At 37.1% G+C, this 21,546-nt stretch overlaps 1 protein-coding gene across 2 annotated transcripts in view; it reads right to left on the reverse strand.

The window, feature by feature from the left end:
- Positions 1–21,546, reverse strand: part of LOC129005060 (histone H4 transcription factor-like) — a 77,683-nt gene that overhangs the window by 20,104 nt on the left and 36,033 nt on the right. For both annotated transcript variants that reach the window (XM_054433842.1, XM_054433843.1), the window contains exons 6-7: positions 20,622–20,761; positions 11,671–11,860 (exon numbers count right to left, since the gene is read on the reverse strand). In XM_054433842.1, the coding sequence (XP_054289817.1) occupies positions 11,671–11,860; positions 20,622–20,761 (330 nt within the window). The remainder of the gene's footprint in view (positions 1–11,670; positions 11,861–20,621; positions 20,762–21,546) is intronic.

The raw sequence follows: 21,546 nt of genomic DNA on the forward strand, positions 1-21,546 counted from the left end.
TGGTGGGCAACCGAATCAAGATAATGTTAGGAGATATAATGGAAAGCGTAAAAGAAAAGGATCCTGTGTTTGGAAAATGGGCAGTGTCATCTAGTGACAAAGGAACTGTGTGGTGTGATGCTAGCAGCTTGGCGATCGGTATTTGCATTGAAATTGATGGTGAAATAGTTGAGGACGCGTCTTGGCTAAGGAAAGAAGATGATTCGGCGCATATTAACTTAGCTGAGTTAGAGGCTTTGTTGAAAGGAGTGAACTTAGCTTTGAAATGGAATTTGAAGGAGTTATACTTGGTCACAGATTCGGCCACCGTTTATGCTTGGGTAACATCCATATTAACAGGAGACCGACGTATTAAAACACATGGGATGGGTGAAGCTCTTGTAAGAAGACGGTTGGGTTTGTTAAAAGACCTCATATCAGAATGTGGCCTTAAGGTGAGGATGGATCTGGTTAAATCGCAATTTAACAAAGCAGATCGCCTGACGAGAGTTCCTAAAAAGTGGTTGGCAAGAGAGGAGGAAAAGACCAGAATTGCAATGATGGGTGAAGAAGAGGAGGAAAAGACCAGTATTGCAATGATGGGTGAAGAAGAGGATGAGGATAAACAAAAGTTGGTCAAAAGAATCCATGGTCTGCATCACTTTGGTGTTAATCGAACTCTTTTCACAGTTAGGCGTTGTTACCCAGCCGTTGAGTTTAGTAAACAGGACGTTGACTGCGTAGTCAAATCATGCAAAGAATGTTTATCTGTTGATCCATCCCCCATCAAATGGAAGCCGGGGCACTTGGATTGCGACAAGAATTGGCACAGGCTTGCGATTGATGTGACTCATTATGGGTCATATAAATTTCTTACAATTATAGATTGTGGTCCAAGTCGGTTTTGCATTTGGCGACGGATCCCAAGTGAGACTAAAGAACAGGTAGTAAAAATCTTACTTGGACTGTTTTCAGAACGAGGTCCACCCCAAGAACTATTAATGGACAATAGTGCAACATTCAGATGTGAACAAATTGAACAACTGTGTGAGGAATGGGGGGTTATCCGTCGTTTTAGGTGTGTGAACTAGTGATGGGCGATACGGACGCGTATCGCGATACAGCGATGCGATACGATACGTATCGGAAAAAAATATCGTATCGCCGTATCGAATCGGGCGTCTGTATCGCGATACGCGAATCGTATCGTCAAAAATATCGAAAAACGATACGTATCGTATCGTTTTCCCCCTCCCCTACCTAACCTAGAAACGGCAAATCTATATTAGTTTTATTAGTACCTAGGAACCAAGCTTTGCTCGGGGAAAATCATTAGTTTACTCTGAAAACAGTATTAGTATTGCAGATACATTAATCCATTTCCACACTCCACACTGCTCGCCTTTACTACTTCCTTCACAACTCCCTACGTCTTGGACCTTTTTCCCTATCCTTCCTATAGCATTTTAGGATTGCAGATACATTAATGTAATTGCCACAGACAGTTCCTACACTCTGCACTGCTAGTGCTAGATAGCAAGCTAGTGGAAATGGACTGGACTGGGATGGGACTGGTACATTATCAAGTAAAAACCAAAAATACAGACGTCAAAAACTCCTATTTCAAACTACACATCCACAGAGTACAGATTTTGCAGTTTGCTCGGCCTGCGCAAAAAAGCTTAAAAATATCGTTTTGACATGAATCGTATCGCTCTATGTGCCGATATAAATACAAATATCGTTTTAGGCGATACGATACGTATCGTTTTTCAAATATCGTATCGAAATATCGTATCGTTCCTCGCGTATCGCGATATTCCGATACGATACGATACGTATCGCACATCACTAGTGTGAACCGTCCGTCCGGCAATGGAATCGTTGAACGAAACCATAGAACGATAAAGAGAATGGCAACAAGAACCAGAAGAAGTGTTCAAGAAATGGTATATTGGTATAATCTAACACCAAAAGAAGATTTGAATGAAGAGTCGACACCAAGCTCTAGATTGTTCTGCTACAGGTGGAGGTGTAAGGGCGAACCTGTAAATTGTGACGAGCAACTAAGAACTGAGTTTTCACCTGATGAACCTGTGTTTGTCAAGCCTAAAAATTCCTTATGTACTACGAGATGGAAGCCTGGTGTGGTCTCACGGCAGCTCTCACAAACCAGCGTAGAGGTTGATGGTATGCCACACCATATTGCTGATGTTCGTCGTGCTGGTGTTGACACCACGGGGGCGTGTGCTTGTGATATAAATTAGTCATCAGCTGTTTGATATTGTGAACATTTTTATTTGTTTATCTTTGGATGATTTTTATTGATTCTTGTAGTCATGGAGAAATCAATATTTACCAGAGTTGGATTGTTCTGATGTGTAAAAAAATGTTAGTTTGTTAAAGCATTAAATATCTTAATTATTTTTTTTAATTTGCATGTTGATTTAATTACAGGTCCCACATGATCAGGGTTGGTACTGATTTTGGAAAATGAAATTCCCTGACTTTTCCAGGTTTTCCAGACTGATATTATACTTTTTCCAGGTATACCGTAAGACGATATCGAATAGTCAGAATCAAGAATTATTAGAAAAAATTTAAGCCTAAATAGTTTACTCATAAAACCAATAAGAAAAGAATTAGCCCAGGCAAAATACGACAAATTACCCTTAAACCTGGGCAAAATTGCTTCACAAGCGATTGAAGTGGTATTCAACACAGAAAATAATGCTTTATAACATATCCAAAATCCTCCAAAATCTGATCATAGGAAATTACTAAAAAATAAAATTTAAAATGGCGGCAAAATTTCAAATTTTTGTGATATTTGTTTTAAGACTTTTGGCGGTATGGGATAACGGAAAGCACATATACATAAATAAAACATCAGATTGGATGTTGAAATATCAAATAAATACAAGAATAGACTTTTTTTAAACGACAAGGACATATTTGTATGTACATTTTAGTTTCCATCGTTACTAAAAAAGAACTAAATTTAATAAGTTTTCTTGGACAAACTATTTATTTGAACTATTATCCTTTTGTTTCAATGTTCTTACATTCATTGATCTGGCACTACCCTCAAGAAGCAGAAAAAGACATTTCGTTATGTTTACACCCACAGTTGCGCAATGGAAAAAAAATTTAACAATAATTATTCTAGGGTTGGCGGTATATCAGATACTGTTCGGTAGTACGAGTTTTCCACCAAGAAGGACATTATTTTCAGACGTTTGAACAAATATGTGAAAAAATAACTATTATAGGAAACAGTAAACATGAATACTATAGTATGAAACAGTAAACATATCAAAACAGGCAATGCAAAAAGACTATGAGACAAAAAGTCGTACCCCCATACATTTCTTATGGACGTTTCGTAATTTGAAAAATTTTTAAGATAACTTTTCTTATATCTCCAGTTGTAAAAAAGTTATATATCCTCTGTAATAAAAGGGTTTACATTTGAGCTATTGATCATTAAAATCGGATGATTTAGAAACGAGCTACAAACCCTATTACAATATTAAATTTAACTTTTTAGATATAAGTTTTTATTAAAAGATGTATGTCTCGGGTTGTTAATATGCCACCAAGTTCATTCTGGTCTCAAATTACTCAGTGAATCTTTGGCTTTAATTTTATTAACCATTTAATAAAATCTGATGAATTTTAACTGGGTCATGAATCTTTATTTTAACAGTAATTATTTGTTATTCAAAATTTGTCTTTAGTTTTAGACATATATCCCCAATTCAAAATAACTCCCAAAAATCTTTACAGTCTTAAATAAATAGTAACATTATTGACTTTTGTTTTAGCTATGGATTACTTATTGGGAGTTATTAGAATTGGGGATAAATGCCCTAAACTAAAGACAAATTTTGTAAAAGAAATAATTTACTGTTAAATAAAGATTCATGACTCATTTTAAATTTGTCAGATTTTATTAAGTGATACATAAAATTAAAGCCAAACATCCACTGAGTAATTTGAGACGAGAAAGAACTTGGTGATATATTAGCAACCCGAGATATACATCTTTTAATAAAAACTTATTTCTAAAAATTTAAATTTAATATTGTGTTAGGGTTTGCAGCTCGTCTATAACACGCCCGATTTTAATGATCAATAGCTCAAATGAAAACACTTTTATTACTGAATATTTTAAGGATAGAACAAACTGCAAGCGTTAGTAAAAACTGGAGATATAAGAACAATTATCTAAAAAAAAATTTCAAACTACGTAACGTCCATAAGAAATAGATGAGGGAGAATTTTTGTTTGAACATGATCTTCAAAACGAAAAAAAAATATTTAAAAACGGATTTTAGCATTGAAATCATCATGAAAATCTAATTTATAATGATGTGTCACAACACTACCATTACGTTTAAAAATTATATTTATATCCAATATGGCAGATCCAAGATGGCGGCCAAAATGCGTTCCCTATCAAAATAAAGGACTAACCACCCAATAAATATCGGTGGTAATCTCAAGTAAATATCTCAAAAATATGCATAAAAATGCATGTGATATATCGTCATTTGAGGGGGTTTCCTGTAGACCGACTTTTGGCAACTTTTAGTACGTGTCACTCTGCACACCCAACACTATACCAAGTAAAACCATACAATGTTTTCTTGCATTGTTTCAAGGCCATATCCCATATTTATCAACTATTGGTGTTTTAAAATAAATAGCTCTTAAGAAAAATAGCCGCCATTTTAAAATTTATTTTTAGACACTTTCCCATGGTCGGATTTTGGATGTGTTGTAAAGTAACATTTGTTGAGTCGAACGCCACTTCAATGGCTTATGAAGCAATTTTGCCCAGGTCAAATCATAATTTTACTAGACTAAATTAAACATCTGGAATCTGGAAAAGTAAGAGTACCAACTAACTTACCCTCACACTTTATGTTCTACATGGCCTTGACTTGACACTGGCAGATAGACGATACGGTGCTTCTGATACTGATATATATCGATATTTTGCTTACGATATCATCGGTTTATATCGAAAGAAACATGTGATATTGGAAAAATAACTACCATGCTTGTACCGGAGACAAAAAGTAGTACCAAACTAAACTATTAAATGTTTCAACTAACAGGATAGGCCTAAATATTTTTTTATAAACTCCTACAAGTGCAGTTTTTTTTAGTTTATTAAAGGTTGAATCAGTATTGGTATAAATTCAATGAGGAATTGTATTCAGTATCGTATTGAAATTGAAACGATGAATGTAGGCCTATCCTTCCGCGCATCACGGTACTAACTAGCTCGGTGCGTTCAATTAAAGCCAGTAATCAGAGGGTGATGATAGAATGTCTGTCGATGTTCGATGTTTTTTATATCGATGGTAGGTTCACGATGTTTTTGTTACATCGATGTTTTCGTCAAACTTTGATGTTTTTGACCAAGTATTGAGAGACATAGATGCAAAATGTAGCATATCTGTAAAAAATGTAGTCTTTCAAGAGAAATTCCAGATTTTTTCAAAAATTCCCTGACTTTTCCCTGACTTTTCCAGACCAACAAAATTCCCTGACTTTTCCAGGTTTTCCAGGTTTTCCCTGACCGTACCAACCCTGATGATGGAACCGGGGTGGTTGCTGGGTTGGGAGAGTTGTTTGACGCTGTGCTGCCGTATCGGGTTTTCTTGTTTTAAATTGGTTAATTGATGACTTGTGATTTTGGAGTTTTTTTTTTTTTGCTGCTTATCTAATGTTTTTTTTTGTAAACGTAGATTCCGGTATGTTGGGTCTTCCAATGGGCTAAGGGAGACGTCACACTGGGCCGTGGCTAATCCCTCGCCAGAGGAAGCTGTCGTGAAAAATTGGGGGAACCCTTGATTGGTTAAAAATAAACGGTCAAGCTGATGTTAGTAAAAAGAATAAATGTTTGTTATTTAGATAAATTGGTTAGTAGTTTATGATAATTATATGTAACTGTGCACTGGATAATTGTTTTTGTTTGTTATACAGAGCAGTTTTATATAGGAGTGTAAGCCAGGCCTTGCTGTCCCTGTTGACCGGGACACATGGAGACTCCTTGCTGCGGACCTGCTGTTGGAGTAGTGGCTCAACACTGTCCCACCGTGATGGATCTGGTTTGATTAGTGTATAAGTCAGTAAAATAACCCAAATTAGTACCTGTAATTGGCCCTGAACTGAGTTGAGGTTGTTAAATTATGCTCGCTTTAGCCTTGTTGTAAAAATATATGAAAAAAATGTAACTTGCGGGAAAAAAAAAATTATTTCAAAAATGTGCAAAATGATAAAGCAGTTAGGAAAATTTTATTTTGAAAGGAAGTATGTCAAGTATACTTCTGGTGTAGTTTTGGCTGACCATGGGTCAGTGGATTGGCTCATAGCCTGAAAAATTTTTGTGCATTGGAAGCGTGCCCCATTCGGATATGGGCATCGTTCAATGGTGAGTGGTCAGCGAGGTGGAGGTGTGGTCTGAGCCTTAGGTGTTTGACCACGTTTGGGATTGCCTTGCTTGCCGCGCTGTATTACATTAGCCACGGCAACATGCTAAATTCCCTGTGGACTAGGTCCAGGTGTCGTGTAAGTGTTGTGTTTTTCTTTGGGTGGGGGACCGATTATTAAGTCAAAGTCACAAAGTAAGCATGAGCTCCATTAAAGACTCTGCAAATTTGTACTGTTGAGTTAGGCCTGTTCATTTGGCAGCAATTAACTCGTGTGGGACCCTGAGAGTCCTGGTACGGATGGTGTTTTTTTTTTAATGTTGGCGAGAAATCCCTCTGCCGGTGGTCCCCCTGTAACCCGGGTGTAAGAGTGTTTTTGCTCGTACCTGCGTACGCTTGCCTAGCCTAACTTGCTAGCAGCTACCAGTTGTACTTGAGCGTGGAGGGGAGTGATAAGAGAGCGTCCCCTGAGCCTAATGTGTTTAGTGCTGTGAGTGTGAGAGTACTCTTGCTCGTACCTGCGTACGCCTGCCTAGCCTAACTTGTTGGCAGCTGCCAGTTGTACTTGAGCTGTAGGGGAGAGTGGTGAGAGCTTCCCCTGGAGAAAGTGACACGTGTCATGTTGATGTGAATTGTGAGATCTCAAGTCAGAACCATGGGTAGTTTGGTTACTGATAGTTGTAGAGTGTCTGCCTGATTTATCAGCAGCGTTCTCTGGTGAATTCGAGCAGGGAATTAGTGACGATTGTTGTCTGTCTTCTGTTAGGGTGGAGAGTACGAGTTGCTGACCTGCTCCATGACGGCCTGGAGGGTAGCGAGCTGCAACCATGGCCTACGCAGACAGGGTCACTACTCATGTGAGGGGGGCTGACAACAACGGAAACGTCTGGTGGAGACCAGGAGGTTCCAGTGGCAGGTTTCAACTATAAACCAGTCACGAGTCACTGTTGGAGTAAATAGCGCTATTGAGGATAGACTGAGGTGATCACCGAACCCTGAAGGTACCATGTTCCAAACGAGCTCGACTTCAAGTTACCGGGAAACACGGTGGGAAGACTTTTATACGGAAAGCAAGACACTAAAACGAAATAGTGCGCCTGCAAGAGCGTGAATTCGCAAAAGATTAGTGTGATGATTCGGAAAATTGGTTAACGCTAATGTGTTACTTATTAACAGGAGATCTCCTATGGACAACTTTACTTAGGTTGATCTAGGTAGTTGATAAGTGTTGTGACTGTCGATTTGTTCTTATGTTATTATGTTATCGGTTATGTGTGGTGGTTATTTTTGTTAGGTCATTGGGTGTTTCAATGACGAAGGACCTGGGCGATTGTAATGTTATCGCGGAATACTAGGCTCCTATATTGGTTGTTGTAAAGAGTGCTCAACTTTTAGTTTAAAAAAAAAAATAAAAAATCTTTTAGCTCTTGACCTGTGCGTCTGGTATTTAATTAAATGCCTGAAATTAATGGATATTTCCACCTGTGGAGCTGGAATGGAGGAGCTACGAGAAAGTTCAAACAGCGCTGTTTCCCACTAACTTCCCTATACCCTTTTCCTAGCCCACCCGAATAAATAGGCTGGATCGTAGACTCGTCCATACCAGTTAGTTTTGAAAGTTAAAATTGCAAATAACCAGTAATATGTTAAAGAATTTAACTGGCATAAGCCTGGATAGGCCTTGTTTAGAGAATAGCCGGCTCTCTAACCCTGGCTGGTGAGCACTCCTAGAAACATTAAGTTTTCTGGTCTAAGTAACTACAGCGGTAGTTGGGTTAAAATGTTGTGTCGTGGGTTGTTTGTGTAGTTGTGTTTACTCTTATGTTAGTGAGTTGGATAAAGGTTACTGTAAAAAGGGGGCAAGTAGACTGGTCATGCACAGGGGTGACTGAGTAATGGATCAACCCCAAGTGAAAGCTCGTGCGGCTTCTCCAGAGCGAGTGAGTAGCGCTCGAAATTTAAACCAATGCACTGAGCGCACACATTATGTTTGTGACTATGGATATAAATGATAGCGTTCGGTACGCCTTACCTATGAATGATATAGTAAAATTAAAATCATGAGTTAAAAGTTTGTTGACAGTCTGCTGGTCCGCGGTGTGTGATTAAATCGCTGTGAAAGTAGTTTGCGGAAAGTGCAATCGTAAGTTTTTTTTTGTTAATTAGTTTATATTTTGTTTTGTGAATTGGGGCATTAATCCAATTTGAGTCATTGATGCTGTGTGCTAAGGTTAAATGTTTGATAAGGATAGGTACATGTAAGGTGTATGTTAAGTGTTAGGGATACATGTGGTATCACCGTTGGGATTAATAGGCGTTAGGTTGATTAATGTCGGGTCGTAGATTTAACAAGGCATGATGAATTTTTCGTGGAATGTTTTCTTTGTTAAAGTTTAGTATGAGGGGTTAAGTTTTACTAAGTTATATTACCTTTTATGTTGTTGTATCTTGTAAATTTTAACTGTGAATTCTTTTTGTTCAATACGGTAATTGATCCAGGTGTCTTGTTTTGTATTTAGTGCAATAAGTGTTTTTTTTTGGGGTTACCGTTGTCCTGATTGATGGTCAAGTGGACCATGTAGTTAAGTTTTTTTTCTTTGTAGTAATTTACTTAAGTAATCTTTGTAAATTCGGAAGGACTATTAATCGTAATGTGTTGGAAAATTGTTTAGTACTTTTGTTATTGTATTCGAAGAAAAGAGTAAGAGACGTATTATCAAAATTCGAGGGGGGTTTAAATTTTTGGGAATAGATAAAATTTAAATCCGCCCAAGCCACATGACAGATACCTTCCAAAAACCTTTCCAAATCTTGACATAACTTGGAGACAGAGAAAGCTACGTCGACAGAATTTGTATAATGTACTTCAGTAGATTGAAGCTGCGGCAGAGGGCCCAGTTGGAAGGGCAGGCTGCATGCCGAGGACGGCATGAACTTGAGGTGGGGGGAGTGTGACGGCCTGGCATATTTGCCTCATTTTGTTGTAATTTGTTAACTTTGAGCTTAAGCTGATTGGCCTTACTCCCTAAACCTGGCCCGTTGGCTATCACCGAATATTTGCTAGGTTGATGTGTCAACCGTATTTAGCAATATTGAATTTTATTTAACTTCTCCAAGTGAACCTTAAAACTCATATTCCAATTCATTTCATTACTTTGTAACCCTACAATAATCCTAACCAGACGTCGTGGCTTGGCCGGATATGCCTTGGAATGTGCTGAATCTGCATGCACGTGTGCCGCGATAAACAATGTTACACTTCTAGACTCGGTTCCTCGCTTCAGTTAGTTTCATTAATGACAGTTGTGATCGTTTGGCTGCAGCACCAGACGGGCGAGTAAATTATGGGCTGAGCGCTCAGCGTGTGCTGATTGGCCGATGACGGTCATGTGACCACGCTGACGCTTCCGCTTGGGCGATGCTGAAGCCTCAGATTGCGCCGGAATGTAGCGAACGACGGTAAGGTCCGCGCGGGCGGTCTCCCCTTTCATTTTATCTTACTCTTTTCTTTTAAGTCCGTGTACGTTTTAAATTCAATATTGTGTAATTCGTAGTATTTGGTAGAGATTTGAGTCGATTTGTAACGTGTTATTTTAAACGATGTAATCATGTAAAGTTTATTAGTTCATTAATAAAGTGTTAGCTGATCCCTATTCGCTTGTTTTAATATTCGTTCTTCCTGCTCCCAACCGCTACAAAGACTAGAAGAGAGGCTGCTGTGACAGTAGGATAATGCAATAGTTGTCATGGTACCCAAATATTTTGAGAAAATTAAACCCTGCAATCAAATTTTTATATTATTAAAATCCATCAACTACAACTAAAGTTACATAGTATGTTATAGCCTATGTTGAAATAAGTCGACCGACTGGCTTTTTCAAAGCCAGATTCTGTATTTTTCTAAATAAAGCCTAAATGCCCCAAATTCTTGTCCTATTTCTGACAGGTTTTTTTTTCAATTATAAATTATAAAAATAACAAACAATTGAAAAAACAATTTTTTTGGTAAAAAGTATGATTTCACTGCCATATCCCCATAACACATTCTCTGCTGAAAACCTTTATACAGGCGCTCCTAAACTGCGGCGAGGCCCAGGCGGGGCCCCGGCACGCTAACTGAATCAGCGATCGCTATTGGCATTGAAATATCTCAGTAAGACGAATCACAAAAGAGCAGTTGTCATTGTTCTGCATTACCCCGAAAGTGGACGTAGTTCACTGAAACACCCATAGGTAGCAGCACTGCATGGATCAATAACCAGAGTCTTTGTAATATGACTCGAATAGAGAAAATACCCGAAAACAGGACAAAAGCATTTCCAGACGGAATTTTACGGGAATGTTTAGTACCAACCTACACCAAAATAAAGCTCACATTCTACGATACAGGCTGGCAACAATTACAACGTTCCCCGGCAATGGCTGAGCTCACATTGAAGCAAGGTTGTTTCATTGGTGAAGGACGTGATTTCCCACCCCGCACCAGTGGCGCCGGTACTGTGGGGCGAGAATTCCCGCCCCTCGCACTGAACGTGTTAAGGTTTCAACTGATCAATAGGGGTTGTGCAGAGGAGGTGTGAGAGCAAAATAATGTTCAATTGGTTCCTAGAAAGAGGCAGGTGAGGTACTCTTAAACTAACAGCTGATGATAACCCATATTTTATATAAAAACAAATTTGCATGGCAAATGCGCGTGGATCTAAAAAATCTTTTGAGGGAGAGGGAGTTTGTTCCAGTGTGTGTGTTTGAAGTTTGTTTTAAAAGAAACTATATGGCACAATATGTCTTTGTAGTAAAAATTATTTAGAACTTATCTAAGATGTACATATTTGAATATGTATCTCGGACTTGTACATGGATGGACGAGTCCTGAAATTTCAGGAAAATGATGTTCTAGATCTTCAGGTGTATTTAGTTTGGGATTTTTTGGGTACAGGAGTGGTTCAAACTGTCAGAGATTTTGCGGAGATCGCTATTGACGATGATGTCTCCACAATGGCAAGAAATGTTGAGGATGTTGTCACCATGGCGGTTGACACTGATAATGTCCCTGTGATCGTAGGAGATGTTTGAAAAATTGACCACGATCATGCTAGATGTTCGAACAATCTTGAGTTTTCTTTGTAGAATGGGAAGAAAAATCTTGTCCCTAAAATCCCGTACCATACCATCAAAAAATAAAAGTACAATCCGGTCTATCTCTAGGATAGTTGTAATATATAAATTCAAGTCAATAACAACCTACCTTTCCATTTACAGCTAAACTTTTCCCGTTTGGAATCAGAGGTCATGAAGCTCTCATTTACATGCATGTGGATGTGGTAGAGAAAAAGCTGCACATTGTTGAACTCTTTGCTACAATCCTTCCATTCACAAACCATTCCATCAATCTTATCTGGAATGAGGTTCCTTGTCTCAGTTCCATACAAGCATTTCTGCAAACACATCTCAGCTTATGAGTAAATCCAACATAAACCACTGGTAAAATCTTGAAGTATCATGCCTATGCAAGGTGTCAAAAAATATCCTGCAAGCCTCGATGTCAAGGCAAATTCACCTGATATAGAAATTCCATAATTCAACCAGTGATGACTGTAGCTTGTTTATGGGGCAAAAACTTTGCACAGTAGCATGGGTTTCACAATAAGTGAAATAATCTAGTGTAATAAAAATATAAAATACACAGCAAACAAACGTTTGTTACTTTCTCCCCTTATAGTATATATATAGCCCAGAGGTCTCCAACCTTTTTTATTTAAGGACCACAATGACAATTTTTGGAGGATAAGTGTCAATATTTCAGTGCAGTAAGGTACCCCCTTCCAAATAACCCACAAAGGGGTAGTTTTTTAAGTGAGAGCTGAGCGATGAAGTTTGAACATTTCTTGCTGCTATATAACCTTTTGACTAACTTATTCTCTTTATGTTTTTGTGGGAATGATGCTGTGACTAATCTAAATAATTGACCTACCTCACATAGTTTTTTATTTTTTATTTTTCTCCCCCTATACCATAGTATATGGAGAAAGTATTGTTTTCGTCAAAATTTTCGAGTTTGTGTTTTGAATGGATATATTCGTTTTGGGTCCCCCTGGACCCAAAAAAGTGGTTTTCGAAGTGATGTCTGTGTGTGTGTGTGTGTGTGTGTCTGTGCCTGTGTGGCTGGATGTGTACAGAGCTAGGGACTACACCTGTGGTCCGATTTCAATGAAATTTGGTATGTAGGTTCTACTCCATGGTATCTCCAAGCGTTTTTTTCATTTTTTTGAAATTTAGATTTTTAAAGGGGATTTTCCCATAAAAACCCGAAAAAATCGGATTTTCTCAAAAATGTCCCAAACGATTTTGATAAAAATTTATTTAGTATGTTGTGCTCCTTTAAATTCTGAACAAAATGGTACAAATCCCATTTCTGTAAAAATTACGGCTCAAAAGTTATTGTAAATTAAGTTATTTTCCCATAAAAACCCCATAAAATAACGGAAAAATAGGATTTTCCCAAAAATGGCCCGAACGATTTTGATAAAAATTTAGTATGTTATAGTCCTTTATATTCTTAACAAAATGCTACAAATCCCATTTCTATAAAAATTATGGTTCAAAAGTTTTTGTAAATTATGTTATTTTCCCATAAAAACCCCATAGAATAACGGAAAAATCGGATTTTCCCAAAAATGGCCCGAACGATGTTGATAAAAATTTAGTATGGCTTAGTCCTTCAAATTCTGAACAAACTTATGGGAGGTTGGGGCCTCTTTTAACCTTGCACTTGCCCGTCCACATAGACTAACCGCCCTTGCGTGGATCGTTTACAGCAAAGCAAGGAGTGAGCCGGTACAGTACAAAGGTGAAATGTACTGATAAAATGTTTTCGGCAGTGACCAGGATCCAAACCCACGACATCGCTGCCTTGGGCCCAAAGTCCGCGACGCGACTTTTTTTTTTGTTTTCATTAGTTAAGTTATACTTAAAAACATCCATTAAATACTAATATCTTGGTAAATATACTGTAAAATTAATTGATACTGATTTTCTTATAAATTCAAATAATCATAAGCCTATTTATAACTAATAATATGACAAACACAAATTTTATAGGTACCAATATAGAGTTTGTGTCGTTAGTGAGTTGGTGGCTCAGTCGATAGCGTCGCGGCGCCCAAAGTCCGTTAGCAATAAATAATGGTTTAAATACCTTATACTGTCAAAGTGATCCTTTGTAGTCCAAATATAGGCTACTGCAGTTTCGTTCCCGAAGATGGGAACTTCATCAGGCTTTCAAGGACATCAAATTTCGTTCCCGAGGAAGTCGTTAAGGTTAAAATGAAAATCCATCGATGTCATACATTTAGCACACAAACGAAAACACGAACAATAAATAAACATTACATGTTTCCCGGAACCGGCGTTTTTGTAATGTTTATTTATTGTTCGTGTTTTCGTTTGTGGGTTTGTGTGCTAAATGTATGACATCGATGGATTTTCATTTTAACCTTAACGACTTCCTCTGGAATGAAATTCAATGGCCTTGACAGCCTGATGAAGTTCCCAATTTCAAGCCTAGACCTGCACTCCGTGCGTATCGTGTTTCCCGGTACCGGCGTTTTTGTAATGTTTATTTATTGATCGTGTTTTAGTTTGTGTGCTAAATGTATGACATCGATGGATTTTCATTTGAACCTTAACGACTTCCTCTGGAACGAAATTTGATGTCCTTGAAAGCCTGATGAAGTTCCCATCATCGGGAATGAGACTGCAGTAGCCTATACTGTATTTGGACTACAAAGGGTCACTTTGACAGTATAAGGTATTTAAACCATTATTTATTACAAAAGAAGTGACTTCCCTCGCTGCAATGATGTTACCTGAATAGATGTTGCAGCTATTTTAAAGCAGAAAACAGAGCACCACCTGGCCAAAATCTTTGTTTTTTTTCTTTTTCTAAGACTAATAGTGTTAAATGTGAATACGTTCTACATACGTCGTTAGATTAACTGTTATGTTCCCAACCGGAGACTTTGATTGGGGCACCTAATTTAAACACGCCTAAAACAGAACATAGGTATCGTAGAAATAATTTTACAATGCTATCGTATGTTTTTACAATGCAACACGTGTCGTACTGGTTGACATCAAGAGAGGGATTTAGCTTGCTGAATTAAGTCTGAAAAGCTCACTTTACAGTGTGTGGTTGACATCTACGTTCTCATAGAGGGCACCCGCTCTACATAAGCTCCTGCCGTACGTAAGAGATAACCAAAGCAGTATGAGAACGGATCTATAATTAAATATTGTACCGTAGATTACTTAAAAAAAATTTTTCAACATAATATTTTCACATTTCTATAATTAGTCATAGAAATTACTTTAGAGTGACTCTATGATTGAGGTTTTGCTGTTTATGTTTTTTGTTCCTCATTACTTTATTACAAGTTGCAGTTTTGCTCGATTTCGAGCAACAGGTTATCTAGTATAATATAAACCAAAAACAATAGTGGACCTAGTATTGAGCTTTGTGGCACACCCTCTGCGACTAATTTGAAATCAGATTTCAGATTTATTAACCATAGGTCCGCACACTTCTTCCGCGTTGATAAAAACGAGGTTATCCACTTTATAGCCATGCCTGACACACCATAAAAGTTTAGTTTTTGTATTAACAGGCTATGGTTTACACAGTCAAATGCTTTTGACAGATCTCAGTAGAGACCAGCTACTGCCTGTGATCTGTCAAGAGCACCTGTGACTTTGGTAATAAAGACAAAATAAATATTCAACATGGTATGATGAAATACCTATCACAATAATTAAAAGATCATTACCATATATTTTAAAACCATTAGCACATGTAATAAATTCTTCTCTGATTTCAGGAATTTTTCCATCCAAATTAAAATTAGCCATAGTTATTCCCATATTCAAAAAAGGAAACACCACAGATCCATCATGCTATCGCCCAATATCTCCTTTACCGGTTTTTTCAAAAAATTTTGAACAAGTTGTTTATATTCAGCTCTTTAATTACCTTGAAACAAATCAAGTGTTTGATAAGGAACAACATGTGTTTAGACCAGGAAAATCTACAATAACAGCTGGTATAGATTTTATAGAATCAATTATAAATTCAGTAGATAATGGTGATAAAGTAGTTGGAATATTTTTAGATCTTAGTAGAGCTTTTGACACCGTTTCACATTGTAAACTATTAAATATTTTAAATGAATTAGGAATAATAGGAAAAGAATTACGGTGGTTCACTTCATATTTAGAAAACAGAACAGTTTGTTGAAGTGGACTATGTAATAGAGAAAAGAAATACTAAATATATTGAAAACTTTAGATCTCAGCGGCAGACACTACGATATGGAGTACCCCAGGGATCAATCTTGGGGCCTCTTTTGTTCCTCTGTTACATTAAGGGGTTACCAGAGATGATCCCGGTTAGTAATAGATCTATGTGTCTGTATGCTGATGACTCTAATGTTTTGTTTTCTTATTTATTGAAAAATCCTCAAACAGGAGTCTCCTCTCTATAAAAAAGTTTTTGGATGAAAGAAATCTGCTTATCAGCACAACAAAATCAAATTTAATATCCTTTTCAACCAAACAATCAATAACAGCGTTTGAACCTAATATTTTTATAAAAGCAGACAAAATTGATCAGGTAAACCAAACAAAGTTTCTGGGACTGGTTATTGATGAAAATCTATCTTGGGATAATCACATAAACTATGTAGTAAATAAATTATCATCTGGCAATCATTCCTTGCGGCTGATGTCCAAGGTTTGCAACTTGGAAACTCTTAGGATAATCTATTATTCTCTAATTCATTACCACATATCCTATGGAATCGCCATTTACGGAGCAACAACTAAGGCAAATTTGGATAAAATACTTATAAAACAAGAAAAAGCTATTAGAGTGATCATGAAATTAAAAAGAACAGATTCAGTTAAAAATATCTTTCCTGAATTGGGCGTATTAACAGTTTACAGTTTGTATATTTATGAGACAATAATTTATGCAAAACAATTTCATTTATTATCCACTGCAAGTAAATATAACACACGCTTTCAAATTAACCTTCCTCTTCCTAGACATAATTTAGAATTCTATATCAAAAAACCTTCATATGCAGGCTTAAAATTTCTTAAAAAATTACCGATTTCACTTAAAAAAGAAAATAATACAAACAGATTCAAAAGCCTACTAAAAGACTTGTTGATAAGAAACCCATTTTATTCCATCAAAGAATTTTTAAATTGTAATCTCAAAACGACCATTTGAATTCCAGATACTACCTAGTTTTACTCTGACGTAACCTTCTAAGATTTTGTGATTTTTTAAAGTTAGAGCACTCATTTTTTTAGTTTTACTATATAAATCCTTTGTGAATGATTTTAATTATTTAGTTTATAATTTTTGGTTTATGTTAGTTTAATGACGCTATTCAAGACATATTGTCTAATCTTTGTGAATAAAGAATATTTGATTGATTGATTGATTGATTGAAAGCTAAAGATTGCATCTGTTGTACTCCGTCCCTTCCGGAATCCAAACTGACATGTATCCAGAATTTGGGATGTTAAAAGAAAGTATTGAGTATTGCAGTTACCAAACAAGACAAACAAAATCAATTTTTACCATTTGTGGCAGTGGCACTGATCTATATATAAAAAATTGGGTAAAAATTTACAGGTAAAGAAACTTGTGACTCGCGGTCACGGCGGGATCGTCGGTATGACTCCACGGTTACATCGTGATCGTCGGTATGACTCCGCGGTCACGGGGTGATCATCGGTAAAACTCCACGGTTACATCGCGATCGTCGGTATGACTCCGCGGTTACGTCGCTATCGTCGGTATAACTCCGCGGTTACTTCGCCAACGTCGGTATGACCCGGCGGTCATGGCGTGATCGTCAGTATGACTCTCGGTCACGGCATGATCGTCGGTATTACTCCGCAGTTACTTCGCCAACGTCCGTATGACTCGCGGTCACGGCGTAATCGTTGGTATGACTCCGCGGTAACAGCGTGTTCGTCGGTATCACTCGCAGTCACGGCGCGATCGTCGGTATGACTCACGGTTTGGGCGGGATCGTCAGTATGACTTCGCCTTCTGCGTTCGTGGAACTAGCATGAACATCTCTCGCGGTAGCGGCGTCATCGGCACTCGCTATTTCCCGTCCCGAAAATCGGGAATATTTTTTTCCCGAAAATTTCCCGAAATTTCGGGACTCGTCCATCCCTAGTTTTCAACCCAAATATTCTTATGCATTCAAATATTTGAAAACAGGTTAGGGTATTGAAAACGTTCCAAACAAAATGTCCTTCAAAATTTGAGCCTTCTTTTCTTTACTCATAGTAAGCTTAATTTTATACGTCAGAATGAAAAAAAAACTATAAAAATCACAGCAAATGTGGCAGCAACAGATCAACTTCCACCAAACTGTTGAGTGCCGCAACTAGGCCTACAATCGGCTACTAAAATGAATGACCGTGTTTGCGGCGACAATAGCGGTTTGATAAATAATATGTGATTGTTTTACTTATATGATGTCTATATTAATTAAAAGAAGACACTGCTTTTCTACAGCTATTTACTTTTAGTATCAAATGAAAAAAAAAATTAAAACCCTTTATTAAGCATCAGAAAATCTGTGATTGAGGTTAGAAATTAGTGTTGAGAGTTAACTTGTAAATTTGGTCACGTGACTAGTAGTTTTGGTTACGTGACTAGTAAAACAAAAGTAGTATATACTGGCGGTATAAAAACGTTTATGAAACACAAGTTAGTAGGACAGGTAAATAAATACGGTACTAGTATTTACTAGACTAGTATTTTTATGAAACAGGGGCCTGTAGTCCTATTTAGGGCCGGCGCGCACTATCCCGACCACGACCACGACCACGACTCCGACTGGTCGGATACGACCAGTTTTATAATAGGAATAAATGGAACAGCGCGCACTGGTCGACTGGTCGGACCCTGGTCGGGCCCTGGTCGCACGACCAAAATTTTCCAGTTTGGTCGGGCCCGACCCGCTGGTCGTTGCAGCCAAAAATAGCACACAATGTAATGGGACGACGCGCACTACCCCCGACTTGCCTCCGACCCGACCAGTACACCACTCAACCCCCAGTATTCCTAGACTAATCAAACGGTGAGAATTAGTTTTTTGCGCCGGTCTGTGAATTGACTCATTTGGTAAAATGTCGTAGGATTTTGACAATTTTGAAACCTGTCTTCATATTGACGTAGCTCTTCATAAAATGTTGCAAAATGCCCTTTCAGACCTAACAGTTAACATTGGATATACCCAGTATAGTGTCTTCTTCCGCTTAACAAACTTACAATACAAATGCACCATAACAACTACTTCTTCAACAATCATCTTGACACTGAAGTTTGTAAAACATTCGTTGCCTTGGTCGGGTCGTGGTCGGGTCGTGCTCTGGTCGCATGGTGAATGACAACCACTGGTCGGGCGTTTGGTCGTGGTCGTGGTCGTGGTCGGGATAGTGCGCGCCCGGCCTTAGATGAAATTTGGTACAAGGGTACTAATCCGGGGTAGCGGATTTTTATCCCCCTGGGCAAATGTGACGTCACAAACCAGGGGGTAAAATTCCGGTCACAAACTTTTGAGTTTCACGACATCAGCTTGATGCATTAAACGCGGAATTAAACATATATTTTCACGGTAGTGATTTTAATCAGAACACATCAAAAACCTAGAGTGTACGGCCCGGATTTTACCGCCTGGCCAGATAAATAAATTAGTGAGAATGATTAATTATCTTCATTCTGTTTTAATTTATAATAGTAAACATTTTATTATTAAGTAGCCTATATTAATTTATTTGTAACATTAACTAGTCGAACAGGTTTTTAATTTTAATTTTGAGATTCTAGTATTAGATTCGATCTTTGAAGCCAACAGTTGGTTAATATGACGTATAAACAATCAACTGAATGATAATTGTTTCGAACATTTCTTTACAAAATAAATAAATAAAGATAGGCTACTAAATAATGAAATGTTTACAATTAATTAAAAACAGAAATAAGAAAATCAATCATTAAATTTCTAAAATCGGCCAGGGAGTAAAATTCTGGGGGGTAAAAATTCAGGGGTAAAAATCTGGGGGTAAAATTTCGGGGGGTAAAAATCCGGGGGTAAAATTCCGGGGGTAAAAATCTGGGGGAAAAAATCCGGCCCGTACATCTTCAGTTGTCTAAACGCTAGTTATATGGACAGGGGGTAAAATTCTGGTTTTTATCGCTAATCTAATTAATCACGCTCTGGCTATTTTTATTACACTTCCAAATCCGCGGGGGTAAAATTCCGGCCGCGAACAAACTTTTGGCCACTCAGGCTACTACATCATAGTGACGTCAGCTTTGCCCAGGGGGTAAAATTCCAGGGGGATAAAATTCCGGCGACCCGCATGGTATATCCAGGGTTTTTTTAATAATTATTTTTTATGATGATTTTTCTATTAAACCCCATAAAATAATGGAAAAATAATATTCTCTCAAAAACAGCCGGAACAGTATTGATTAAAGTTTGGTATATAGTTTTTTTTTTTTTTTATTATTATTATTCTAGAATTAAAAAACGGTACAACCCCCATTGTTGTAAAAATTACAATTCAAAAGTTATTTTTACTTAGGCTATTTGATTTTCCCATAATCCACAAATAAAACCATTAAATAACAAAATATTTTATTAAAAAAAGCTTGACCAATTTTTATTAAGTTTAGTATTTTAAGGTTCTTACAGTTCTAAACAGAATGCTACAACCACATTTGCTGTAAAAATATGGTTTAAGAGTTATTGCTACTTTTATGATTTTACCCATAAAATACAATATTTTCTCCTACTGCTTGTCCATTATAAGGGTTGTTGGCAAGCTAATGGGAGAAAGTATGAATCAGATTGCTGATATTTTTATCATAATTTTAACTTCATAAATGTATGTTTAATAAGAGAAACATATGGTTCATGTTTTTTATTTTTAATTTGGCTGTCAGGTTGAATTAGCAATAATACTTTATGTTTTTCATGGACACTAGAAAGTAGGTAAGGTATTTTTTTTTCTGTAAAATGTATGACATATTTTAAGATTTACTAATGATGGCTAAGATATAACCGACAGCTTGTATATCTACTATAGATTGATCATACTTACAGGAAGTTTCCACTCTTGAGCGATTTTTTCTCCGATATTTTTCAGCTTGGTGTGGTAGGAGTGATATGTGACATGTCGTTGAATCTCTTTTGCTTCTCCAGTCATATAAGAACACTCAGCCCACAGACAAACATAAACCTCTGAAATATCAAATATATCTTTATGTTTTGCTTTATATTAGATACAAATTTACTGTTAATGGTTGAATACAAATTTGCACATTGAGCTTCAATGTTTTGTTTCCAATGTTTACTGTGCCAAACATTTTTACACCCAGCAAATACTCTCAGATTGAATTTTTTTTAGTTCATCCTATTATAAATTGTTATAGACCATTCCTGTGTAATTTAGCTGCTAAAAATAGTTCTTGCAACAAGTTCTGGTATCTCAGAAGCAAGCAAAACCAAATTTCATGGCATAATTGTTGACAGCAAGTTTACTTAGACAGAACATATAAGGAAGGTACACCAAAACACCACAACAGGAGGTACACTAGATCACCACAAAGCAAAGGTACACCAAATAACCACAACCAAAGGTACACCAAATAACCACACAGGAAGGTACACTAGATCACTACAATAGAAAATACAATAGATCATTTGATGTTTATATGATATTTATTTAGCTCCAGTAGAAAATAAATTTGATTTGATATCTTAAAAAAACATTCAGTTCTTACTTTGAATCATCTTTTTCAAAAACTTTAATAACCAAAAATAATTGGCTTACAGAAGAAATCAAAATTAAACCCTCTCAGACTCATATAAATAAGTAAGGAAATCAGAAACAACAAAATACCCCCGCCGCAGCAAACCTGCAGACTAAGCAAATTTCCATTTGCCTGATTGGATTTACACTAAAATGTCTCCTTAAAAATATCACATTTATTTCCTACTAGCTGTGTGCCAGTTCTACATACGGG

The sequence above is a fragment of the Macrosteles quadrilineatus genome, unplaced genomic scaffold (assembly GCF_028750875.1).
Source record: "Macrosteles quadrilineatus isolate MER2022 unplaced genomic scaffold, UCM_ALF_1.0 Scaffold_15__1_contigs__length_3749704, whole genome shotgun sequence".
NCBI lineage: Eukaryota > Metazoa > Arthropoda > Insecta > Hemiptera > Cicadellidae > Macrosteles > Macrosteles quadrilineatus.